This window comes from Xenopus tropicalis, chromosome 7 (assembly GCF_000004195.4).
Source record: "Xenopus tropicalis strain Nigerian chromosome 7, UCB_Xtro_10.0, whole genome shotgun sequence".
Taxonomy (NCBI): domain Eukaryota; kingdom Metazoa; phylum Chordata; class Amphibia; order Anura; family Pipidae; genus Xenopus; species Xenopus tropicalis.
Window position 1 is genome coordinate 118,655,669 of NC_030683.2, and position 27,819 is coordinate 118,683,487.

The 27,819-nt window shown below is 43.8% G+C and overlaps 1 protein-coding gene across 2 annotated transcripts; it reads right to left on the reverse strand.

Moving 5' to 3' along the window:
* Positions 1 to 813: 813 nt before the first annotated feature.
* On the reverse strand, positions 814 to 27,214 carry c-answer (cold-blooded animal-specific wound epithelium receptor-binding protein). Of its 2 annotated transcripts, none has more exon segments than NM_001113920.1 (8): positions 814 to 2,076; positions 4,270 to 4,371; positions 5,028 to 5,160; positions 6,172 to 6,337; positions 7,339 to 7,481; positions 8,126 to 8,330; positions 19,340 to 19,464; positions 27,063 to 27,214. In NM_001113920.1, coding segments are annotated over 7 exon segments (921 nt in total). In that variant the 5' UTR covers positions 27,124 to 27,214; the 3' UTR covers positions 814 to 2,076; positions 4,270 to 4,283.
* Positions 27,215 to 27,819: the final 605 nt, after the last annotated feature.

Genomic DNA, 27,819 nt, shown 5'->3' on the forward strand with positions numbered 1-27,819 from the left:
TTGGCCCCAGGGCCAACGACCAGATACTTATATTGGCCTAAGGAGACCTGCTAAGCGAGGACTTCAACCACCCAATGCAGTCCTTGCCCAATGGCATTTTCCAACCTGCCCCATAGATATCTGGCCTATTTTTGGAAAGACCATTAGGGACTATACACTAAACACACACACTGGGGATGGGGGCATAAGTTTGGAAGCAGATAGACAGGAGCACAGCCGCTTCATTCTTTAGTTAGTTTAGTTAAGTTGCCGTAGTGGGTAGATAAAAAAGATGCCAATTAACCCTATTTCATAAGGGAAGAAGCTGGACATTTTTGAGTTTATCTTATCATGTTGACAATGAAAGTGAAGAGGATTTTATTTGTTGAACAGGCAGAATTGGATCATGATCACCCTACTGACATGGGGGCTGATATATCTGGTCACTGAATGTATAATACAGTTGCATGGTACATTGCCCCAGTGAAGCGGCGGAGATATCTATGGAGCTTTATAGTTTATCACTGTCCAGTTCTGGAGCAGATTCTGCTGAATGCACCCACAATGGGCACCCATTCTGCCCCAGCCCAATTAATATCCCTCCCAACGTCTATGAAGGTTTTTATTCATCCAGGTCATGATTTACAGTATCTGATACGACTAAAGCAACTGGACTTGCTGAGCAATCATGAAAACGTATTCGATTGGCCGCTTCTGATTACTCAGCAAGTCCCGCTGCTTTAGACATATCACTATTAGATACTGTATAACATCGGCCAAAGTTTTGTTCAGTTTAAATGGTTCAATATCTTTTAAATAAACCACCAGGACTAGTGCACATTAACAGATTCTTTATTAATCAGTGAATTTTTGGGTGTTGCTGGGAAATCTGTGCCATGATGATCAAAACAGCGTGTAGAAGATTACACCACACTCACAATACCCATCATTTTCATTAGAAAAATAGTTTGCTGCATTAATTTGTCTCAACACATAAAACATATAAAAAAGCACATTGTAGAAAGCATTCTTTTATGGTTTTTTTAAACAAACAATCGGTAAAGCCCCTTTCAAAGGATTTGGTATGGTCCCGACAGGACAAGTAGTTTAAGGTACAGAAGAGGGGACTGGTCTAACTAAAAAACAGGAGGGACTCTGTCCCCGTAAAGCACAGATATTGAACTGAACTCTTGTCTATTTCTGCATTATAAGCATCATTATCAGCTTGGATCTCTGGCTGTGTAACCCCGTGTGTGCTCAATACTGGCAGAAAGTGGCCCCACTGAGCTCCTACTGGATCAGCCATGCACTCCGGCCCATTGGAGGCACACAGACAGGATAAGGATGAAAAGGAACGGTTGGATGCGTGGCAAAGGGTGGCATTACAAGGCACTGTAATGGAGAGACGAGTGCTGGGAAATAAGGCCAAACTATCGGTATATAATGGCGGCAATGGGGCAGTCGGTTTGGGGACCGCATCAACGAGCCGATGCCGTCCCCGATCCGACTGAATCTTTTAACCTGGCCGATCGATATCTGGGCAATTTCAGTCAAGATATCGGTCGGGCAGGCCCTTCGTTTCTGCCCCTACATGGGCCGATAAGCTGCTGAATTAGTCCAAGGGACCCATATCGGCAGCTACAATCGGCCCGTGTATGGGGACCTTTATTCTCATTACTTCACTTCTATAAAGCTGTTTTTCTCTTTCCTCACCAAACAATGAACTTTAGCAAAGGGAATTAAACAGGATAATTATACTTGGGTGAAACATGTCTATGTGAGTACAGTGGGAACACCATCGCCATCAAATCCTCACTGGACACACAAGCCTTGAACATTCCTATTAGCTGTTATATTTGGAACGTGACTACCAGAGAGCTATTCATTGCCAGGCTGCTTCCTACAACTATTATTGCCTGCAAGGTTTGGGCCAAGAATGATATAACAAAAAAATGTCCCATTTTTCTTTAACCACCTTCCTCCCTCGCGTTTCTTCATGGGATTCCACCTTCACCAGACGGATAGTAGAAGATAAGTTTTGCCTGAAGAGCAAGAAAGCCAAGTGCCAGCTGAGTAGGCTTCATGCTCCCAGAAGCCCTTCAAGGAGAGAGAGAGAAATAGGATTAAACAAAAATGGGGCAACTAGGCATAGATCCAACATGCACAACTTCTCCAAAGAATGGATTTCTGCCTGCCTGTAATGGCTGCCATCTATTGACTGAGTAAGCAGCTCACGGGCCCATTTATGGTGCTGCAATGACAGCCCACCCAACTGATATTTGATCACCGCTTGGCGAAATATCAATGGGGAGGCTAGAAAATCTCGTTGGACTAGGACCAAATTGGAGCATAGATTCACATGCCCTTATTGCAGGGATCCCCAACATTTAAAGTGTCAGGGAGCAACATAAGCATGGAAATGGGGGTGCAAATAAGAGCTATAATTGGCTATTTGGTAGCCCCTATGTGGACTGGCAGCCTACAGAAGGCTCGGTTTGGCTTTACACTGGGTTTTATGCAACCAACACTTGCCTTCAAGCCAGAAATTAAATAATAAGTCCCTGCTTTGAGGCCACTGGGAGTAACATCCAAGGGGTTGGGGAGCAACACGTTACTCACTAACCATTGGTTGGGGATCACTGCTTATTGTATTGCAGCAGTGGCACTGGCTATTCTTTTGTCTCGACCAGTGACCCCCAACCAGTGGCTTGTAAGCAACATGTTGCTCACCACCCCAACTGATTTTAGTAGGTGCCATTTTTACATTTCTGGCTAGGAGACAAGTTTAGGAAGCACAGATACAGTTTTACTCCAAGCAGAGTCTCCTGCAGGCACCATGGGGCTACCAAATAGCCAATCACAGCCCTTATTAGGCACCCCCAAAGAACTTTTTTCATACTTGTGTGGCTCCTCAAAACTTTTTACATGAGTAAAAAAGGTTGGGGATCCCTGGTCTAGACGAAAATGTTGCCTGGTTTCATTTTAATTATCATTTATTGTTATCCCTATTCAATGCAAAGTCACTAAAGCCGCTGCCTGGTTGCTAGGGGAAGTGGGCAAACTTTGTATTATATCCCCCAGTATAAGTGAATCTTATATGTGAACTTCTCCTTTAAAACATTTCTAATTGTATCAACTGAACCCATGTCCCTTATGGCGATTCTGCTACTTGATATGCGCGGACTGACTGGGAAAATGAAAAAAGAATGAGAAAGGAATATTTTTTAGCTCATCTCGTGCCCCCTGGCTGCCAATACCATCTCGCCACTGCAGAAAAGGTGACAATATTTGGGGGATTATGTGAATTATTTTAATCACTTCTTCTAATAGGAAGAGAATAAAGTCAGTCGGCTGTACCCACTATTAAATGACGGGGAAAAAAAAAAAAAAATATTACTTTGAATGCTAATGCCTGAAACCATTATATAGATAGGCACTCGAGGAGTTTCATGCAGCATTAATAAGCGAAAAATGGCAAGAAATAGATTAAAATTTCACAACTGCAACTGTGATGAGCAAGTTCTTTTATGGGGGCAGATATCATGGTTTGTAATGAAAAGTCAGTTCCCAAGGTTCATTCGGGCAATTGGCGGGCATGCAGTATTCCCTGGCAGTCAGTGGGAGTTGGAGTTTATCCGCAGGTTGATCACTCCCAGCTTAATCCTTCAGAAAACCCCTGAAAGCAGTCAGGCTTTCTCCATTTAATAGAGTGCTTTATAAACAAAGGCCAGGAGGGGGTGATTTAGCCAAACAAGTGGTGAAATGTGGTACTGCAAGTGAAAAAGTTGTCTAAGCTATATTGTAGCTGCAACAATACACATCAACCGGAAATGTCCAACCGCTTATTTTATCACTGCAAGAGATCAAAAGGCTTTTTTGGGGGATGGGGATAGTTGGGGCAAATAGGGGCAACTGCCGGGACCTGCACATAATGGGTCTTTAAGAAGCAGCAGCTGTAAAAAGAGTCAGGGGAAGAAGAGCTAATAGGCATAGTAGAAAGAAAGCACAAGTAAGACAAAACAGAGTCAAAAGGGCAAGATGGCGACCGTTGAGAGGGTAACGATTTATAGCAATTGTACGACCTGCACCCATTCAGTTGAACAACTGCTCTTTATCTGTCAGAGGTGCTGGGAGTTGTACATGAAGAACAACTTAAAGACCATTGGTCAGGCAGTCCCCACAAAGTGTGTTTTTGCACCAGGCACCATCACTACTAAAGGCAGCCCTGGCTACCATGTCACTCAGATATCAGCCAAGGTGTAGGAGTGAGATCCTGCAGTCCATACTTACCAGCCACTCAGAGTTTACATGACCAGGGGCTGTGTGTCAGACGTGGTGTACACAGACTGACTGCTGCCTTTATAGATCGGAGTCCTCTTCTCAGTATCTATCCTGTAAGCAGGAGGGAAACAACAGAGACCACTGTTAGCAGAACGACCTAACAAATCTTATAATATATCAAAGACAGGTAAGCCTATAGTAAGGATGTGTGCTGGGAATTGTTATCTGCCAACTCCCGGGATCTTTGACTTATATTGAATGAATTAAGTCCATATTTATGTTGAACATACAGAGCATGGTCTGCTCATCTGATGTGGCCACCAAAATCCTGTTTCTCAATTCAACGATGGAGAAACATGGAGCCAGACCTGTTGACAAAAGAGCGGATCCATGGCCCAAGGAAGCCATTTGTGATTTCTGTTGGACTGGTATCTCAACATGCCCTGATCAGATATCAGTCGGGGAAGGCAAAGGTGCTAACTTAGCTATTAGTCCATTTATGAAGCTAAGTGGACCATCAAGTCAATAGCTGCCATTGAGGTATGACCATAAGGGACACTGGCATCTTGACAGAACATATCATTCAGTCTAATGCCTGACATTAGCAAACTGAACTGTCCTGGGGTCACTAGCCTGTGAGCTCCAGTTGGTTCCTACACAGCCGTTACCCTAAACTGGCAGCATCGCCACCAGAAATCAAATGCCCAAGCAGTACAATATGATAAAGATTGGATATTACATTGTTAGGACACAAAGTTGATACTCACAGGCTGATCTGTGGTTTCTTCATTTGCTTTTTACGGTGCCGGATGATGAAGATGATGAGAGTTATGACGAGGAGCAGAAGGGTAACAGTAGGAGCGACAAAGTAGAGCAGAATATCTCCGAGGCTCAGGCCAGCTGGAAGAGCAGAAACTGACAACACTCAGTACAGCCAGGCCCGTTTTTACTAGGTAGGTGAAGTGCACGTCAGTATAATCAAATACTAAATTCTTTAATGGGTGCCAATACTTTTCAATGGGCTCATGTTTATTATCTTGTAAATGCCACTTACAGAGTTTACTCAATTATTACAACTGAGTGTCAAATCCGACTCACATAGCACGTCTGGCTCTGGAACCATTCAGGTGCCTCCAAGCTGTATATCCCTTTACACACCCATATTATAAATAACCTGCAGGAACCTCTATGTTACATGGGTATTTTCTCTAAGAGCAGAGAAGGGCAAAGAACCATTTCTACTGCATCCCATTTACTCAAATAGGAAGTACTTGACAGCACCGGCACTGCTTAAAAGACCATCTTCCTACAGAATAGTGCAAGTACTGGAGCGGTCAGTTCTCTCCCATACAAGTGAAGGAGGATTATCTTTGGGTGCTTCTCTACCAGGCCCGGACTGGCAATCTGTGGGTTCAGGCAAATGCCAGAGGGGCTGCTGTAAGATGCAATAGAAAGTCACTTTATAGTGGGCTGGTTGGGGGGCTATTTGGGTCTCTGTGTACTTGCCAGGGCCTTGACTTGTTCTTCTCCAGCTTCAATACCCCCATGTGTCACTTGCAAAAATGAACATTTATTCTTATTAAAATACAATTAGATTCTAGTATATAAAAAAAAAAAAACATTGATTGGAGTAAAAAAAAAAAAAAATCAGAAGAACAGTTGGAGGGCTGCTTTTTGGATAGCCCTGGTCAATATACTAAATATAGCCTACAACTGTTACTATATTTACTTGGTATTTTTTTTCTTGGTTTGTTTCCCAAACCAGCACACAGGATCTCCTTACAGACAGCATTCGTGGAGTTGCCCGGTATTTCTTGGACGCTCTTTACAGAAATATCTAAAACCTCCCATAAACTTCAATGCCCATAGGAACCTCCTGAAAAGAATAGGGTTTTATTTATCTTTATTTACCAAAGGAGTAGTCGGGGCTTTTTGGCGCCACGCGCAGCTGGAAGGTTTTCATCTTGACCATCATTGGATAGTCGGAGTGGCGAGCCGTGCAAGTGTACAATCCAGCCTGTGACTGCTGCACGTTATTGAGTGTGAGGGTGTCATAGGACCAAGACCAATCACTGAACTGCGGGGAGACAAAAACAGTTAAACTCTCTGTTGACTAGAGCATGGGCTTTCACTGGCAATGCCAAGCAGTATAATGGCCCAAGTCTTATACATGAGTAAAGGTGGCCATACACGGGCCGATTCTAGCTGCCAATATCGGTCCCTTAGACTGATTTGTTCTGGTTCCGGTTGCAGGTGAAGAGGAAAACAATGCGAGCATAAGGGCTGATTTACTGTCTGCGTTTTTCCACAGGCCAAGAATCAGCCCCATGTGGCATTAGCCTAAGGCCCCTAGGCTGTATATCCTTATTTTAACGGTATGTATCTTGTTATTGTTGGATTATAGTATACAAAAGATCTATAAATAAACTATCTTCATTTGTAACTGGCGCTTAGTGATGTCACATGGCTCCTTGAAACACATGCACTAGGGCATTCTGACAGTGGGAGGAAGGGATTGGGGATATTTTAGCCACTTCTGAAATTTGATTTTTAGGGAAAACACCAATAAGTGCTGTTTGTACCTTAGGTTGAATATTATATTTTGAAAAAGGAGACCAATGTAAGTTCCCTTTTGTTAAGAGCTTATAGGCACACACTGGAAAGGTCAATGTAGGGGGGGGCTGGGGGAAATTTCCTGTGCTTAGAGATAGGACAAGCTTGTCCATGTTACCCCTGGGCTATTTCCAAGGTTTGTCAATCAGCTCAACTATTTGCACTCACAAATTAGAATGCAAATAGTTGTGCCAGTGCTCCATAAACAGTATATAGCCTGAATACAAGGGTCCCCTTGCATTTACCATGCTATGAAGAACCAGGGAAAGCTAAAAGCAAGAAAGCCCTGTACTTTGCACTAGTAAATAAGCTCTTGCCCCACATAATAAATAAGCCCTCTTGTCTTTGAAAGTAGTAATGGAGCATAACAAGTGAAAGATGGCTGATGAAGTTGGCTGTATGAACGAATGGTGCAAAAAGAAAAAAAAGCCCAATATGGTGACGGACTCACCAAATCCCACTCACCTCCTTTGTCCAATCATAATAGGGTTCTTGGTCGGCAGAAGCAGAACATTTTATCTCCACATTGGCTCCTTCCTCCACCAGCAGATAATCCCCCACGCTGGGGCTCCAGGAGTTGGCACGCTGGAGATAGACATCCCGCAGGTCTGGAAGAGAAAAGGACAGGAGAGCGGAGGTCACATAGTGATTGTGAGGCGGCTGCAAATAGGAACAAGAGGAAGATGATTTCTTTCTGTCACTGTGTTCAATATTCAGTTGCGGGTGAGCAAGGTCTTCCTCCCGACAGTCTTTTCTGACATTTCGATTTGCAGATTCACCCACCGCCGGAGCCGGCCCAGCTCATGTAATAGTGCTATTCAGCTGAGTGCGAAATGACTTTGCACTCGTCAGCCTTTCATATTTGCCAGCTCAGGAGGCTGAAACTCCATCTTTGCATTAGCTGCTCGGCCACTGGTGTGCATGAGCTATCAGCAACTCAATATACAAACCCAATATAAAACCAGAGCAAATGGAGGGGAAAAGGCTTCTGCCCAGAATAAAATACTCCCTTTTTCATCTTGTCTTTGTATGTGACATTGTATTGGCTGTTGGGAGACAGCCTGACTATTGCTTTGCTCTGTGCCTCTATAAGTGTGCCAATACAACCTTGGGCATTTTGGAATGTAAAGGGCAACTGTGCACCTCTTAATCTATATTAACATTGTGCTTGTTGTGCCTATGCAAGTGAATACTATTCTGGGACAAACTGCTACATAAGAGAACACAGACAAAAGAACAGAAGTTTACTCACAATACACAATAAAGGTGAAGTTTTCCGAGACCGCCATGTCGGTGATGTTATCCCCGGAGGAAATGCATCGGTACGGGCCCTTCTGCCACTCAGAGAAGTCATTGAGCTGCATAAGAAGGCGGCCCCCCTCCCGAGAAACATTCAGGTTGTAGTACCAGCATCGAAAATACTGGACTGTATCCAGGTCGAACCACCGGTTCATCCACTGAGAAACAGAGTGTAAGAACGTGGAATTAATTATAGCGGAGACAATTGCCCTAAGCCACCCAAAATATCAGTGTATTTAGCAACAGGCATATCCAATAAGTGAATTTTTATATGGTCATGGAACTCCTCAGGGATCCTTAGGGGGTACTTTATTCACTTTATAATTACTATATATAACTACTAAATGTTCTAGCTGGTAGAACAGTAGTAGTAGTTATATATATTAATTATATAGTGAATAAAGTACCCCCTAAGGATCCCTGAGGAGTTCCATGACCATATAAAAAGGTACAATGCCAAAGTCAGAGTACTTTTATACAGTATATACCGAATTCTGCAGCATCATCCATGCTAGGATATCGGCATATGCAGAGTTCTCTTTGGGTGGGCTAGAATTCAGATGGAGTTGCCAAAGAGACGGGCTCGCTGTATGTCAGAAACATCTCTAATAAAACCTTTATATACAGATCTCGCTGCCAAGTGACACTAAACATTCTCATCTGATAAATGGTGCCGCTTCCTGGCCATCAATAAAAGCCGAGTGACAGTGACAGTCTCCACACTGGGTGGGGGTGTAGGACATATGGCTGAGACTGAGCACAGAGAGTGTTTCACTAATGTTAAGGGAGCCAGCCTTGAGCCAAATGTTGTGCTGTCCCACTAACTGGCCCCCGGGCTACAGGCCTGTATGGATTTGTAGATTGTAAGCTCTTTTGGGCAGGGCCCTTTTCACCTCCTGTATCGGTTATTGATTGCTTTATATGTTACTCTGTATGTCCAATGTATGAAACCCACTTATTGTACAGCGCTGCGGGATATGTTGGCGCTTTATAAATAAATGTTAATAATAAAATCTAACAGAATGGGCACATTACATTAGGTGGCCCAGCCTGCGGCCCTCCAGCCATTCTATCTACCAGCATGTCTGTTGCAGCCTAAGGCTGTCAGTTGATGTCTGTCAATATGGGGAAAGGAAAGGGTTACAGGAACAGATCCAACCGGTACAAATAAATGAGAAGTCAGATGACTGAACGTTCTGGAATGTCACTGAACCAGTTTGGAACCACAGCTCTGCCAACAGGTGCCCTTTCTGCCTTCCTTCCCAACCCAGAATGCTGTTTGCTGGATATTATCTCTGCACCCAGGCCACACTCTCCATGGCAGTATGGAACATTAAAGGTTCATGATCAACACTAGGGGGCATATTTATTAGGCTGGGCAAAATATATTAATTAAATATTATATTCTATAGGGTGATGTAAGTGTTGGAATTGTGGGAGTTGAAAGGGGCACTGGTATATAGCAACCCAAGCAGTGCTTATATACAAGCTTCACACAGAAGAGTTCAAGGGGTGTGGCTCTGTGCATAAGGGTGTGTCCAGGTTACACCTAGGCTACACTTCATTTAAAGGGCAACTATTTTGGGATGGGGGATAATGAAGACAACATCATTCTAAGCAGCTTTCAGACCTATGCTCATTTAAACTATTCAGTGGGTTTTAAAGTTAAGTGTAAATGTTTTTGCAATAGAAAGCAGTAGCGTAACCCAGCCCCATAAGGTTCCAATTCCCACAATACCTTGCAGGCTTCTTCACTGGTCTATATATCAAGGGTTGCTTACATTGATTCAAGAGTCAGAAAAGTAATGCAGAGAACAGAAAGAGACAGACTAAGCTCTTCTGGCCTTCTTCACACATATTCATAGTAGCCAATCCTGGGTGTCTTTATTAACTTGGTATAGCAGATCTGGCAGCCAATCAACATACTGAGCCTGGTAACACAGTCGCGCATGTTGGCCTGCCAGAGCACCAGAGAATGTCCCGATGGGCCTCAGCCTTTATTAATTTTCTCCAGTGTTCCCTGTATGACCATCTTATAGACCATATCTAGCAACACCCCCAGCTGTACACCTTATGGTCTGCATCTTATTTTAGCAAGAGTGGGCCCTGCTGGATGTCAAGTTCTATGGTGGGCCTTAGGGGGCTCAGTCCAATCCTGCAGCAGAGTTATGGTAGGATCTTGTGTTAAGGTGGCCATACACGTTAAGATCCGCTCGCACGGTGGGCTGGGGCCAAACGATCGAATTCTAACAGCGGCGATGGGCACAGTCGATTCGGGGACCGCATCAACGAGCTGATGCGGTCCCCAATCCGACTAAATCTTTTAACCTGCCAGATCGATATCTGCCCAATTTCAGGCCAGATATCGGTCAGGCATGCCCCTCGTTCCTGCCCCTACACGGGCCGATAAGCTACAATTGGGCCGTGTATGGCCACCTTAAAAGCCAAGTTCAGGGCAGATATCAGTCGGGCATGCCTGTTGTTTCTGCCCCTACATGGGCCGATAAGCTGCCGAATCGGTCCAAGGGACCGTTATCGGCAGCTACAATCGGCCCGTGTATGGCCACCTCAAGTCATACTTCTAAAAGATTTGGTAGGAACGGCTCTGTTGACAACTGAAAATCTGCCATTTAATGAGACATGTGCCTGGCAGAGCATATACCTTAATAAATCATGGTTTTATTGGCATGTGGGTGTGTAGTTACATATAATTTCAACCCCAACCTATTTGTCAGCTGCTCATAGTGACCTTTATTGGAGGTCACAGGGAAATTGGGCAGGGCAGGCATAGGGGGTACAGTTGGTAAGGCTCTACCGCTGTCCCTCATTGATGGAACCTTAACATCTTGCATAGGTTGCATTGTTGTTTCCCTGGGAATTGGGATATCAGTGGCAGTTGGGTGGTTTAACAGCATTAAAAATGTGTCATTTGTAGGAAAGCAAGACTTTTTCTGCCCTTTCTTAGCCCAGGGGCCCAAGTCAAACTGCCCAGCCCTGGGGTAGATGAAAAGAGAGGGTACACAGCTAAGAATACCAAGGCCCCATCTGTGCTGGAATAAAGAGATGCCACATACAGACCAAGTGAGATAAAAACAGATTGGAAAAAAAAGACTCGCCGCGGCAGCTAAAAGGTCCGATGGGAGAAAGAAATCAGTTTTGTGAAATGTCACTATAAGTGATGGCCCCCACGAGAGTCTAAGGGCCCGGTCCTCAGCCTTGTTATTTGGCCTCAAGTGTGTCTGGAAAAGGATTCTGAAAAGCTCAGGTAATATCAATTCTCCGATTATCACAAACAGGAATCAGCCGCAGAATAAGAACATCTATTTCTCCCCGAACCGTGCGTCTCCCAGCCAATCCCGGGCCTCTCCTGCGCGGCACTGCAAGCTCCCGTCTCAGGGGCAATGTGCCAGCCTGAGCCGCCGGTGAGAAATCTCCGGTCGCTCCTTTTGTATATGGCCAGTTGTCATGGCGTCGGCTATGGATTGTCAGAATCGCCATTTAACCAATAAAACAGTGTAAATAGGGAAAATATGCCATATTTATAATATCGCTCTGTTCTGACAGTAATGGCTCGGTAGAGCGAGTGAACGAACGTACTATAAATTCTACACCGAATCCTTATTGTTCCACCTGTTTGTTTTCAGAAGAGAGGGAGCTGCCACAGCGAAAGCCGACAGGTCTAATAGAATCGGCCATCTCAGGGACTAATGACAATCATATGCAGAGACTGATTCATTCTAATGAAATATAATAATTGTGTCAACATCCACTAAAACCTGGTTCAGGGTTGTGCTTAAATTCCTTCCTGGGCCAAGTTTCTATGATACCCCTTTTGGCCTGGGGGCTTGGATATAAATACATGCTGGGCCTACGGATAAATATTTCCTTTTCATGACTTTCTTTCAGGAAACGCTCAGAGCCGCGCCGTCCCTCTGAAGCCCATACAAACAGGACATGCAATTTTAAATGTTCTGTCAAGAAATGAAGCCGAAATGTTTCTTTCATGCACAGTGCAGAGATTTGCATCTAGCCCCTAGCCACAATGTCTTACAGTTAAAGGGGAATATATACCTTATTTATCTTTTGGGTATATTACAGTGAGCAGCCGTTGGCATCGCAGGGGTGAGAGAAGTGCCAATACCAGTGTCTCTCTGCAGATGGAGGACTGCTGGCAGCTGGTAGCCTGGACCTCCTAGAAGCCACCAGAGGACATGACATTCAGGGACCACCATTAGATATTGAAAATAAAACAAGCAATAGTATGAGAAGGCTCTATATCAGTGGTTCTCAACCTTCCTAATGCCGTGACCCTTAAGTTGTGGTCACCCCCAACCATAAAATTGTTCCCAAGACCATCGGAAATGTGTTTTCCGGTGGTCTTAGGCGGCCCCTGTGAAAGGGTCATTCCACCCCCAAAGGGGTCCCGACCCACAGGTTGAGAGCTGCTGCTCTATATGATAAGGGGGCTAAATGGATTTGTCGTATAGTGGGGGCCCAACAGGAGATTCCCCAATATCTTGACAAACCAGTCTGCCCCTATCTTACAGGAGGTCACTTTTGTGCTTTGTGCATAGGGACTTGTGATCAGATGGTGAAATCGCCCTGATTTATGGCCAGCTTGAAGCACTACCATCACGAGATTGGTAGTTCTCACGAGCTTGAAGCATTACCATCATGGGATTGGTAGTTCTCACGAGCTTAAAGCATTACCATCATGGGATTGGTAGTTCTCACGAGCTTGAAGCATTACCATCATGGGATTGGTACGTCTCACAAGCCGGAAGCATTACCATCATGAGATTGGTACTTCTCACAAGCCGGAAGCATTACCATCATGGGACTGGTAGTTCTCATGATCTTGGAGCTTTAGCATCATGGAACTGGTAATTGTTGAGAGGCCATCTTGAAAGGGTCGTTCCACCCCCAAAGGGGTCCTGACCCACAGGTTGAGAGCTGCTGCTCTATATGATAAGGGGGCTAAATGGATTTGTCGTATAGTGGGGGCCCAACAGGAGATTCCCCGATATCTTGACAAACCAGTCTGCCCCTATCTTAATTAAAGGGACACTGTTACAGGAGGTCACTTTTGTGCTTCGTGCATAGGGACTTGTGATCAGATGGTGAAATCGCCCTGATTTATGGCTGAGAGTCTGGCTATCTGGAACCTTTTGCAAGATCAAAGATTTTATCATGCTGAGAACTGCAGAATACAAGAATTGCATGCTGGGATTTGTAGTACAGATCTATATAATGTCATACAGTCAGTGTGACAGTTTTTAGACTCTCATGATGGAAGACTTTCCATGGGCCTCTTTTTTTAAAAACCCGATAGGAAACTGTGGAACTGACTTCTTCAGGAACTTCCTGAAGACCTGCTTGTTCCCGAAACCTGGGTGCTCAGGTTATAGGCCAGACTGGGAAAGATGGGTGAGAAAAGGTCACACATCACAACAAGCCTCTTGGCATCTCCAGTAGCTCAATGGGCTCTGAGTCTCTGCATGCTGGGACTGGGATTCATAGTTCTCAAAAGCTTGAAGCTTTGACCATCATCGGAGTTCTCAAAAGCTTGTAACATCAGTATCATGGGATTGGCAGTTCTCATGTTCTTGGAGCTTTGGCATCATGGGACTGGTAGTTCTCCAAAGTTTAGAGCAGTGATCCCCAAACAGTGGCTCTTGGGCAACATGTTGCTCACCACTCCCCTTGATATTGCTCCTGGGTGCCTCAAAGTTGGTGCACATTTTTAAATATCTGGTTCGTAAGCAATGTTTGGAAGAACAGAGACACAGTTTCACTCCAAGAAGAGCCTCCTTTCTTATTTGGCATCCCCAAAGAACTTTTTCGTGCGTGTGTGGTTCACCAACACTTTTAACATGTGAGAGTGGCTCATGAAGGTTGGGGATTCCTGGCTTAGAAGTTTAGCATCATGGGATTGGTAGTTCTCACGAGCTTGAAGCATTACCATCATTGGACTGGTCGTTCTCACGAGCTTGAAGCATTACCATCATGGGATTCTACCAATTCTCCAGTTCTCACGAGCCGGTGTAAGTATTACCATCATGGGATTGGTAGTTCTCACGAGCCGGTGTAAGCATTACCATCATGGGATTGGTAGTTCTCACGAGCTTGAAGCATTACCATCATGGGATTGGTAGTCCTCACGAGCTTGAAGCATTACCACCATGGGATTGGTAGTTCCCACGAGCTTGAAGCATTACTATCATTGGATTGGTAGTTCTCACGAGCTTGAAGCCTTACCATCATGGGATTGGTAGTCCTCACGAGCTTGAAGCATTACCATCATTGGATTGGTAGTTCTCATGAGCCTGAAGCATTACCATCATTGGATTGGTAGTTCTCATGAGCCTGAAGCATTACCATCATTGGATTGGTAGTTCTCATGAGCTTGAAGCATTACCATCATTGGATTGGTAGTTCTCATGAGCCTGAAGCATTACCATCATTGGATTGGTAGTTCTCATGAGCTTGAAGCATTACCATCATTGGATTGGTAGTTCTCATGAGCTTGAAGCATTACCATCATTGGATTGGTAGTTCTCATGAGCTTGAAGCATTACCATCATTGGATTGGTAGTTCTCACGAGCTTGAAGCATTACCATCATGGGACTGGTAGTTCTCATGATCTTGGAGCTTTAGCATCATGGAACTGGTAATTGTTGAGAGGCCATCTTGGAGTGCTTGCACGCTGGGATTTATAGTTCACAGGCACTTTGAGATCTGCCAATTAGCTATTCCAGCAATGATAGATGATTCCCACGCCATCATGAGTAATGTGTCACATGAGGCTAGTGACCTCATTTTATACCCACAGAATGATAATAAATGTCCCTTCTTACCAGTGAGTAGATTTGACTGAAAGGCGTTGGCGCCTGCTCCCTCTTACGATAGACTCTTCGGATAAATTTGATGCCCTCGCCTACCAGCCAACCTCATTTTGATGGCCGTTTATTTAACTCAGGCATCAGCATGTTTGGTGCAGAAGAAGCTATTTAAGCCATCCATCAAAGGAGCAACAAGAACAGGCGTTCACCAAGGAATTCACAAGCGAAATCAGAGTAAAGCCCAGACAAGTGCAATGGAGCGGCGCAGGATTATACACATAATTGTATTTGCTTTTCATTTTACAAGGGAAATTTTGTACTTGCTCTTTGTTTTACTTAAAACAAACACTTTTAATAAAATCCCTTATTTTTGCTTGAGAGACAGATCCCTGAAGGCGACAAGGCTGAAGGACTTATTATACGGTCTGAAAAGTATGACGTTGTTTCCTTCCATGTTTAAGATATTAACATTCATATGAAGGTGTTTCTCTACTTGCAGCTATAAGTGTTCTGGGAAGGTTTCCACTAAACTTGGCCTTCCCCACAAAGTAGGACGCTTTCAATAGTCAAGAATGCTATTGTAATCTGTAGCGTTAAGGTTTGCTTTTAGTGGAACCAGGGCCCAGCCCAAACCCCATAGTAAAAGCCCCAGGCCATTATATCTCCTCCACCAAACCTTGCCATTGGCATTATGCATTAGGACAAGTAGTATTTTCCTGGCGTCGGCCAAATTAAGATTTTTTTTTCATGGGGAACTGCTACTTACCCTAATGTGATACAGTCCTCCATTTCGTGATATTGGGCTGGGAGGGCTGATTCCCATTGGCTGACTGCATGCTGAATGGTGTTGGACTGGGCCCCCAGGGGCCCACCAAAAAACCTCAAACCATGGGAACATTCTCCAAACGATTTTTCTTCCTCTTCTCATTTAACCTCTCTTTGTTCTCCAAGTCTGTTTTCTTTACATGCTACAATCTATTCCTCAATCTCTTTGTTTTCAAGCAAAAAAATGGGAATGGCCATGAAATGGGCCAAATGGTTTGAGGCAGGAGGGCCCACCGGGAGATTTCCTGGTATCCCTGTGGGCAAGTCCGACACTGAAGCTGAATCCCAAGCAACCAGTGATTAGACTGGATTTAAAGGTGCACAGGGTTCATTAGAGATTTACCAATGCTCTTTGCACCAAACTGGGCATTTCCACAGCCACAGTTTAAACATTTGAGCTTTTACAACAATGTTTATTTCAGCACCAGTTAAAATTGCATGAACCGGAAATAGAATTTGAATCTATAGCGCCCAATTACAAAGCCTTTAGTGAAAGCGCCAAAGATTCCAAGTTGGCGGTTGTCTCTTTGTACTACGCCAGAGCACCAAGTGGCACTGAAGGAGTTAAATAGGTTGCTCTTTAAAAAAAAAAAAATAACCAAGGGTGCCCTCATGTGCATCTTTGCCAACCAGGATATAGTCACTGGCCCAAGCAGCTGTCGTCTTGTGGTGACACTGATTGCCCAAGACGGCCACAGACATCAGTTGGCGCCACCCAGGGTATCTGTGAGATGCAGAAGCCCCACTAGGCAAGCATACAGATCAAAGTGCGCTGTCACAGACAATAACATATGCAAACATACAAGCCCAGCGCAGATCAATAGGCTTGGCTTCTTTCCTGCCTGGCCGGCTCTTGGACATCATTCATTTATTTATGAATATTTCCAGAGGAAGAGAAGTTTGAATTGAAGGCAAAGTGTATTCAAACTACATTTAACCCTTTGACTGTTGATGAATGGGAGCTGCCAATGACTGTTCCTGATGCTAAGCGAAACAAAACCCTTATAGGGTTTGCGGCATGGTATGTATAGCTATTATAACTGGTGTAGGGTATATGGCTGGCAAGCTTCTTCCTATATGCTCCTGTTCTTTCTATTGTTTGAATGTAAGAAGGTTAGGGTGGCGGGCCTAGGGAAGAACAACAGGCCAACAGCTCTGTACCTTAAATCAGGGATCCCCAACCTTTCTAACTCATGAGCCACAGTCACACATAAAAATGCTTGGAGAGCAACACAAGCACCATAAAAGTTCATGGAGGAGCCAAATAAGGGCTAAGATTGGCTATTAGGGGCCTCTATGCACACTGTCAGCTTACAGGGGGCTTTATTTGGTAGTAATTCTTGTTTTTATTCAGCCAAAACTTGCCCCCAAGTCAGGAATTCAAAAATAACTCCCTGGTTTGGGAGCAACATCCAAGGGGTTGGGGAGCAACATGTTGCCCCTGAGCCACTGGTTGGGGATCCCTGCCTTAAATAATATCCTTGAAAATACAAATGTGTCATGATCTCACTAAAATATAAAGCAGAAGCCGGCACTGGATTTGCACAAAGGACTCTTCTCTTATTCAATGTTTGAACAGATCACTAAATTGTTCATAAGAGAACAGACTTCCCATGGATTCTTTCTCAGGAGCCCTCTCTACTATTCAAGCTGTCATCTTGTTATGAAATACAATCCCCCCCCAAACTGCCCCACTCAGACCCACCCATTTTCAACAAAGCCCAAGCCTTTGCTGGGGTGTGGGATTCAGGACTGAGCCTATTATATTTAAAGGGGCAGTAAGTCTCTGATTCAATACAGCCACTAAAAAAAACTAAACTAAAATGCCTTCTTATTAGACAGACCATGATGGTGGAGGATCTCCTCGCTTACAAACGGAACAATGTAGGATAGTGGGCCCCTGAATATCAATCCCACTGCCAAATGAGCAGATAAGATGGTAGATCAGTGTAGCTAAAGAACCCAGGTAGAATCATGTCAACCTAGAACTGAATAGGGTGGTACATCTGTGTAGTGAACCAAAGCATCAACCCATAGGCCAATCAATCAGTCAGATGGGTGCAGTTTTATCAACCATGTCCAGTGGCAAATTGTGCAATATCTGACAGTTGTGCCACATGTAAGCAGCTTTGAGCAGGACAATATAATAGAAGGTACTTCACTTCTGGTAGCGGTGACTGCCCTGAGCCCCACAAGAAATAGTTATAGGTATCCCAGGCTGTAGAGGCAACACAGCGGGTGCAGCGGGACAAGATGACCATAGTAGAGCAAAACAGTCACAGGTACCCTATCCAACCTGTAGCTGTAAATCCCAACAGCCTCTTTGTTGTTTTTGGGTTTTTTTTGCTTATCTTGTAGTTTAACAACAATGGTAGGGCCTTGATCTAGACCAGTAATCCCCAACCAGTGGCGGGGGGGGGGGGCAACATTTTGCTCACCAACCCCTTAGATATGGCTCCCAGTGGCTTCAAAGAGGTGCTTATTTTGGAATTCCTGGATTTTGGGCAAGTTTTGGTTGCATAAACAAACCAGTCCACAGCTACCATATAACCAATCACAGCCCTTAGCTGATACCCCAGGTATATTTTTAATGCTTGTGTTGCTCTTTTTTACATCTGAAAGTGGCTCTTGTGGAAAAAGAAGTGTATATAATTAATGGGGGGTTATTTTGACCCAGGTTCCAACACACAGGCACTGCAAGCTTGATATTTCTACCAGCTGTACTTATGTAATAATATAATATATAAATAAATGTTTTTCAGCTCTTTGTTGTGAATTTCAGGATTCTTACTGTAGTAACACTGTAATATTGATTGGCAAGCCTGCTTAGCGCATCTCTATGCCCCACGGGGCCAGCTTCCAGATATCCAATACCATGCCCTGATAATCAATCCTGGCACAGCTGGATCCATGGAAATGACTTAGCACCTTCGGCTCCATCTGTTGATACAGTAAAACAAGCTCTTTGTGTGCAAGAGCTGCGGATGTCATGAAATCACTGCAGTGGAATGTAACATCGATAATGTTTTGGCTCTGCCTAAATGGCTCTCGCTGCACTCCAACTACTCTAATTATATACAGGGAATCCGTCTAAAGGGAGAAGCTGAAAAGTCAAAGACTTAATATAAAATTAGTCTGTATGAAAGCATTAAGCTACTGTAACCCCCTTCCCTCAAACATAAGTATTACCAGGCTGCTATTATGCCTCCAATATACATTTATTTGATGAACGGAGTGTGTTATCAAACAATCTGGGTCGTTTGGCCAGCCATTGCTACACTGTGTGGGCACCATCATGCTGTGTCTCCACAAATGCTTTAAAATCTGTGTCAGTATGACGAATACAAGTTCCAGCAGAGACGGAATAACATTTATTATGGAAAATTAGTGGCGCAACCAACATTTACTGTTAAACTAAAGCCCAAAAGATGCACAGAAAGACACAAATACAGATCATAGCAATTTGGCATTTGTAATTCAAGGCTTAACACAAGCTCACCTTGCTGTATTTCTGGAAAGTAAAATTCCTCATATCAAAGTAACTGCCTGAAGAACATTCCAATGTGACATCGTCTCCTTCAAAAACTGGGAACTCTGGGCCGGATATCTGAACTTCTGGGGTGCCTGGAAACGATAGGTAGATTGAATAAATGATACCAGGCAAAGAGAGAATCTGGCTGGGGAATGCAGTACATGTAACAAACTTTGGAGTTATGGGGTTGAAATGCTAATATAATAAAGGTGCATTAAACATGAAGAGCAATGTGCAACATTAGATATGAAAGTAGTAGAGTAGGACAAAACCTTGACAGTTCATGGTTAGGACAAACTACAGTAAGTATGTGGGCAGTGTCAGTATTGCACCCTAGCGCCTGTACATCGGTCTATGCACGTGCAAGTTCTGAAACCCGCATCTTGCCAACCATCCTTCCTTACCCAGCATCCTTTCTCCCCCAACATCCCCCACCAGGATCTCTTCTCTCCCCCCATCCTCCAGTTCCAACAATTCCAACTCATCCAACATGCCACAGTTCCCAGCATTTCTACTTCCTTCCATCAATACCCACAGAGCAAACCATAAGTTTTCACCATCCCTTCCCTCACAGAAATTATAATTTCCTTGCACCCATGTCCAAAATAAGCAAATCAACGTATTCAAAGCCAAAACTGCAATTTTACGCCAGTGTTTACTGATGGGACATCACCACTAGGAATGGCTGAAACTGTGATTGGAGGTGGGGTGACTAAAAGACAGATTTGGTGAGACTGCCTATTTCACTGATTCCCAACCAGTTGCTCCCCAACCCCTTGGATGTTGCTCTCAGTGCCCCCAAACCAGGGAGTTATTTTTGAACTCCTGACTTGGGGGCAAGTTTTGGTTGAATAAAAACAAGATTTCCTACCAAATAAAGCCCCCTGTAAGCTGATAGTGTGCATAGAGGCGGCCTAATAGCCAATCACAGCCCTTATTTGGCTCCTCCATGAACTGTTATGGTGCTTGTGTTGCTCTCCAAGTCTTGGATACTCTTGGAAGCCCAGTTTGAATGTTAAACAAGCTCAGATCTGAGGGTGAACTTTTATTTGCCTTTTTTAAGGGTTTAAGGGCACCTGAAATTCTTCCAAACTTTTTCCCTGGCCACACTTTGAATTGGTCGCATCAGGGGGCTCATAACGACTCAAAGGGGAGCAAGGTTGAAGTTTAGGCAATTATTAGCAAATATATGCTGATCATGGCAAGGCAAACTTATTCCACAGCTGACCAGTTACATTTATTTACAACAAAGACATTTTGGAGCTTCACAACAGCTAATGTGATCCACTTGCCAACAATCTGGGTGTCCCCAGCCCATGGTGATGGCTATGGAAGGAAGCATACACCCCAGTATACTGCAAGAGCCCCCATATCTGTTACCCTTTTGCCACTTACCCCTGCTCACACTGTGAAATGAAGAACAATAATAAACCTCTTTCTCTCATGCACAGAGATACATTTTTATGGCTGATCTACACCACGGCCTTTAGGACTATTGCTGGGGACACAGCTTTGTATAAGGAAGGTATAAAGCTGTTTGTTTTCTGTACACAGGTCACATACATCTTCGTATTTTAAAGAATGTTAGAAATGTTCCAGAAAGATCCGTAGCACGGGGATATGCAATACGCTGGCTGTTTGACATGCTGTTATGCAAGTTTCTGCATTATCATAAACAACTGAGCTTATAAATTAACATGACATGGGCAAATGTTCTCCCCTTTCCAGTATCCATAGAAACCAATCAGATATTCCCTTTCAACATTCTAACTGTAGCAGATGAATAAAAAGTGGCCACTTATTGGCAGATAAAGATTACTTGTCCTCTGCAAATCTTTTTAGATATTTTAATATCTAAGCTAAAATGTATGTTAAAGGGATACAGAGCCCTTGCAATTAACCCCATTCCCAAACATAAATCCTTGTCATCGTCCCGCCCTCAGCATCCAATGGCAATTTTTTTTTATGTTCAAAAGGTATTGGCACAAAGGGCGGCACATTTTTTAGCAGCCCAAAAATACACCATCGGTGTAGGAATGTTTCATGTATTGGTGCATCAAGTTACAAAAGAAATAACAGAAAGTGGGCTACACCATGCATGGCCCCTTAAACTGTATCCATGTGTTTGATCCCATAAGCTAGAAACCATGCAGGATCAGCCCACGTATGGTCAGTCATTTTGGACTGACCTAGGGAACTATATAACTGCCAACTCTGTGTTGGAGTTGGCAGTTATATAGTTCCAAGGGGCTGCCCAGGGATGGAGGCTGCTGCCCATGTATCTATGGCAGGGGTGGGCAGGCTTTTTTCGTACGCATTCACGGCGCACTTCCGCATTCCCCAGCCTCGCCGCGGTCCACCAGAAATTGACTGGTGGACCGCGATAGACATTTTGGCCACCCCTGATCTATGGGAATGCTGCAGCAACATAAAATCACTAGGGGTGAAACTGCAGCTCTCTCCCATGTAACATTAATATCAGGGGTACCATAAGCATTAAGGCTTGCAGAGACAGCTGTAGGCATCCTGAGCCTCTTCATTAGTGCAAATCTCTATGTAGCTGGGAGGTTCCATTAGAAGAAGCCGCTCCAGTCCGACATGGTTCTGTATCTCACAGGGCATTTATTAACATACAGGGGACCATGCGAGTGTCACGGTTCCATGCCCATGGGCAGAGCGCGTTAATTAAGTAGAATATGAATATAAAATAGAATACGAAAGTGACTGTAGGAGACGACTTCCTTCAGTCTGACAGTCTCTTCTCACGATGAGAGTGCATTTTAGAGTCAGGGAAGTACCGACAATAACACTTTCCTTACACACACGCAGGCTGCCTTATGAAACCACTAAATGATTTCTGAAACCCTTCGTCACATGATCTGACCTTTGTTACATCACTTCATTGACTCTGGACTTTCCAGATGTCACAGATTTTCCCCAAAACCTCAAGGGGCCACTTGCAGGCCTGTGGTCTCCAAACCACAAAAAGTCTCTGCAGAGAACTCAATGTCTCATTTACGGGCTTTTCTTTCCCACGGGGAGACGTAACTACTCGCAAACTTTGAGACAAAAGGAGCAACAAAACAGACAAAACAATGGCTGGGTCACAATGTACTGGGATCCCAAATGACATTCCTGCTCCCTAAGTATCAGGGCCGTTGTTTTAAGTAGGGCAGCTGGGGGAATAAGCATCACGGGCGCCCCTTGGGGAGGTGGATAAAAGTAGAAAGGACATTTTACATTGTGTAAGTACCGGTAGATATTTTTAATACACATAGCAGAAGATCTAGACTTCAAACCCAGTCGTAGCATTGCATTGTATTTATAAATAGGCACAAGAGGGCCTGTGCCTGATGACTGGCAAGGCCTTTGCTGTAACTTACAGATTATAGTATCGGTGCAGTAACTTCAGGGCCACTGCTGTATATGGGCTGTTGCCTACCTAGCAGTACAGAACAAATCCTTGTTCTCGAAGGGTTACCTGCATGGCCCTGGGGCAGATACGAGGGTGAAACCTAATGCAGGTAGGTTTACTAGGGAGCTGGCGGTTTATATAACTGAATCTGGCCTTAGTGTGTGAGCTCTACACTTTTCGCTAATCCCATGTCATTAGGCTGATAGTGATCCAGTCCCGGCATTTTTGAAGCCTTATTTCAAAATAATTACTGCAGAGGAATTAGGTTTTACGCATTGGGGACTGGATCATTATCTCTCTAATGACATGGGATTAAGTTGCCATCTCTGTTCTTGGTAAGCCTTTGTCTGTTACAGGTATCCGGACCCTTATCCCGAAACCCATTATCCAGAAAATTCTGAATTACGGAAAGGCCATCTCCCATAGACTTCATTTTAATCAAATAATTCATATTTTTAAAATTTCCTTTTCTCTGTAATAATAAAATAGTACCTGTACTTGATCCCAACTAAGATATAATTACCCCTTATTGGAGGCAGAACAGTCCTATTGGGTTTATTTAACGGTTAAATGATTCCCTTTTCTCTGTAATAATAAAACAGTACCTGTACTTGATCCCAACTAAGATATAATTACCCCTTATTGGGGGCAGAACAGTCCTATTGGGTTTATTTAATGGTTAAATGATTCCCTTTTCTCTGTAATAATAAAACAGTACCTGTACTTGATCCCAACTAAGATATAATTTTAATGATCTTTAAATAATTTTTTTTTGCAAACTTAAGGTAGGAGAACCGAATTACGGAAAGATCCCTTATCCGGAAAACAACAGGTCCCGAGCATTCTGGATAACAGGTCCCATACCTGTACTTGTATTTTTAGCTTATAAAGTATTGTGAGCTCTTTTGGGCAGGACCCTCTCTGCCTCCTGTAAGGGTGGAGACACACTGAGTTACTAGTAGCAGCTATTTGTCACAGCTACTAAATGCCTCTACTAAAACGCACAGAGACAATTATCAGTAAATGATCAGCATTGTCTATTTTAGTAGCCGTGACAAGTAGCTGCTACTAGTAGCTCTGTGTGTCTTCACCCTGCCACTGGTGAATAGTATACAAAGTAATTTTGCTAGCCCTGTGTTTGTGTGTGTGAGAGCCTGAACTTGCAATGTAATCACTTGGCACTCCGCTGTGCCTTTCCTTACGTCCAAGTTTTGTAGGGCACAAAACGTTCTGTTGTTGATATAGAAGCAGTGGGTGTGAGTGTGTGTATTGTACTGAGCCTGCGACACAGGATGTTGGGAAGAGTCTGCACCACAGCTCTGAGCACAGATGCACAGATAAGGCTCTGAACGGCACGTACCCAGAATATGCAGCAGCTGCTGACAGCGATGTGTTATAAACAAGCACTGCCAGGGCTGTGTTATCAGTGGATTCTGTCATGACTTTTATGGGGTACTTTTTATTTCTACTTTACAGTGTTTACTTAGCAAATATTTGATTCTACCATTTAAACTTTTATTAGTAAACCAACAAATGTATTTTTTTAGCTGTAATATTGGTGTGTAGGCGCCATCTCAGTGCATTGTGCCTGAGTCTTAGCTTTCAGCCAGCGCTACACATTAGAACTGCTTTCAGCTAACCTATTGTTTCTCCTACTCCCATGTAACTGGAGGAGTCCCAAGCCGGACTTGGATTTCTTACTATTGAGTAGCAATTCTCAACATGTGGGTCGGGACCCCTTTGGGGGGCGAACAACCCTTTCACAGGGGTCACCTAAGACCATCGGAAAACACATATTTCCAATGGTCTTAGGAATAATTTTATGGTTGGGGGGTCACCACAACATGAGGAACTGTATTAAAGGGTCTCGGCATTAGGAATGTTGAGAACCACTGCTATTGAGTGCTATTTGATACCTATTGGGAGCTGCTATCTTGCTCCCTTCCCATTGTTCTGCTGATCGGCTGCTGGGGGGGGAGGGGGGGGGGTATCAATCCAACTTGCAGTAAAGTGTGCCTGAGTCTGAGCTTTTAGAAGGAGCCAGCGCTACACATTAGAACTGCTTTCAGCTAACCTATTGTTTCTCCTACTCCCATGTAACTGGAGGAGTCCCAAGCCGGACTTGGATTTCTTACTATTGAGTGCTATTCTGATACCTAATGGGAGCTGCTATCTTGCTCCCTTCCCATTGTTCTGCTGATCTAATCAACTTGCCTACACACATTCATTATAAGTGCTTCACAGTTTGAAAGTTATTGGTAAATAAGAAGGCAGCATCAACACTTTCTGCACTGCTGGTTCTGTCTCTTGAAACAATATAGCAGAATCCAGCCTTGCATACTTGTTCCGATGTCTGCTGATCAGCTGTTACATTGTTTCAACAGTCAGAACTGCCGGGGCTGAGAAAAGAAAGGGACGGCCAGATACTGCTTTTAAAGATATAGATCACATAAAAAAATAAGAGAGTTAATGTTAAGGTGAATTTCCTGTTTAAAAGCGGCCAACCCAGTTATACAAGCGTGGGTATGCTGTACAGCCAGACACAGACAGGTGGCACAGCACATATGCGACAACAAATCTAGACAAAATCTACAAGAAAAACAAAGTAAATCAAAGCACAGAGGACAAATGGCACCTAATGACCAGACTTGACGATCATTATGAAAGTGGAACTGTAACTCCCAGAATAGCCCTGATGTACAGAAACACGTAAAGCAAATTTCATAGCCAATGTAGAACAAAGGGGTCATCGACCCCCAAAACTTTCTTTGTATAAAAAAAAGGAACAGTTTCTCCTACTCCCATGTAACTGGAGGAGTCCCAAGCTGGACTTTCTTACTATTGAGTGCTATTCTGATACCTACTGGGAGCTGCTATCTTGCTCCCTTCCCATTGTTCTGCTGATCTAATCAACTTGCCGACACACATTCATTATAAGTGCTCGATAGTTTGAAAGTTATTGGTAAATAAGAAGGCAGCATCAACCCTTTCTGCACTGCTGGTTCTGTCTCTTGAAACAATATAGCAGAATCCAACATTGCATACTTGTCCCGATGTCTGCTGATCAGCTGCTACATAGTTTCAACAGTCAGGACTGCCCAGAGCACAGAGAGGGACGGCCAGATACTGCTTTTAACGATCTAGATCACATAAAAAAAAGTTAATGACTGTATAGCCACACAGACAGGTGGCACAGCACTTACCCAACAACAAATCTAGACAAAACCCACAAAGGAAATCCGATCACGGAGAACAAATGGCACCTAATGATCTGACTTGATGATCATTATAAAAGTGGAACTGTAACTCCCAGAATAGCCCTGATGTACAGAAACACGTAAAGCAAATTTCATAGCCAAAGTAGAACAAAGGTAAAGGGGTCATCAACCCCCAAAACTTTATTTGTATAAAAAAAGGACCAGTTTCTCCTATTCCCATGTAACTGGAGGAGTCCCAAGCCGGACTTGGATTTCTTACTATTGAATGCTATTCTGATATCTACTGGGAGCTGCTATCTTGCTTCTTTCCCATTGTTCTACTTATCTAATCAACTCTCATTATAAGTGCTTCACAGTTTGAAAGTTATTGGTAAACATTGAAGGCAGTGTCAACACTTTCTGCACTGCTGGTTCTGTCTCTTGAAACAATGTAAGAGAATTCAGCCTTGCATACTTGTTCCGATGCCTGCTGATCAGCTGCTACATTGTTTCAACAGTCAGAACTGCCCAGAGAACACAAAGGGACGGCCAGATACTGCTTTTAACCATCTAGATCACATAAATAATAAAAAAAAAATAATGCCAAGGTGAATTTCCCGTTTAAAAGCGGCCAGCCCAGTTATACAAGTGTGGGTATGCTGCACAGCCAGACAAAAATCTAGACAAAAACACAAAGACAAACAAAGGAAATCGGATCACGCAGAACAAATGGCAGCTAACGATCATGATGAAAGTGGAACTGTAACTCCCAGAACTCCCGGAAACACGTAAAGCAAATTTCATAGCCAATGTAGAACAAAGGTAAAGGGGTCACCGACCCCCAATTCCTTCTTTGTATAAAAAAAAAAGGAGCAATAATGCTTTGTTTATATTCTCTGCTCTGCTGGTACTGAATGAGGAGGAGAATTCACTCCCACTACATTAATTCCACCAATCATCCTGTTGTTGTTGTTAAACTGCAACTCCCTGCACCTCGGACATGCTGGAAGTTTGGAGTTTGCCAAAAGCTATAGCTGGCTGCTGTAGGGCCACAGGTACCAAGAGATGCACAACTTACCCCCATGGGCATGGAAAGCACACAGCAAAGTCCCAAGGGACAGGCACAACACGGCATTCATCTTGCTGTTCGCTTGGAGACTCAGTTTCGCACTGCCGAGCGCTTCCGGGAACAGCCAGAGATATTGAGCCGCACCCCCAGCGGCCGGTCACATGACAACAACAGGAAAGCTACGGGCACAGCTTCCCAAACACAGACTGAAACTTCCGCAACTCTTGCTGGCCAATGGCAAAATAGTGCTTGCACAGTGTCATCAGTTGCTGGGCAGACACCAAAGGAATAATTTGTAGCGGGATTTTTTTTTTCATTTTCGTTTTAGTTTGTATTAACTCCTCAAGGACTGGGTTTTGATAGGCTGAATGTTTCAGCGGGGAATATCACACTTCTGTTGAAGTCACATTTTTGCCTATTGTTTTAAAGAAACAAAATAACAAATATTATTTTAGTATATGCCTGTAGGTGTATGTATTGTAATGTACCTGATGGACCAGAGAGAATGTAAAAACTTTTGGCCCTGTTTATTGCCAATGCAGTTACCAATGACGACCAATTAGCAATAAGGTTTCATTAGTCTGTTAGGCCTCTGACACAGAGGTGTTTATTCCTGTGGGATGGTCCCAATAAGCCAGGGGTGTCAAACTCAATCACATAAGGGGCCAAATCTAAAACAAAGGCTAAGTCGCCTGCCAAATTTTTGACCACGCCCACCTTGTGGCCACGCCCCAATTACCACACCCCATTTTTTAAATTCATTTTT

What these genes read in the sequence shown, in the direction of transcription:
- c-answer (XM_012965969.3), bottom strand. Translation starts at nt 27,123, where the DNA reads ATGAATGCCGTGTTGTGCCTGTCCCTTGGGACTTTGCTGTGTGCTTTC. An exon ending in TGCTTTCCATGCCCATGGGG is followed by an intron (nt 19,465 to 27,062) that starts GTAAGTTGTGCA and finishes TATCGTTTCCAG; the next exon opens with GCACCCCAGAAGTTCAGATA. An exon ending in AAGAAACCACAGATCAGCCT is followed by an intron (nt 4,372 to 5,027) that starts GTGAGTATCAAC and finishes TCCTGCTTACAG; the next exon opens with GATAGATACTGAGAAGAGGA.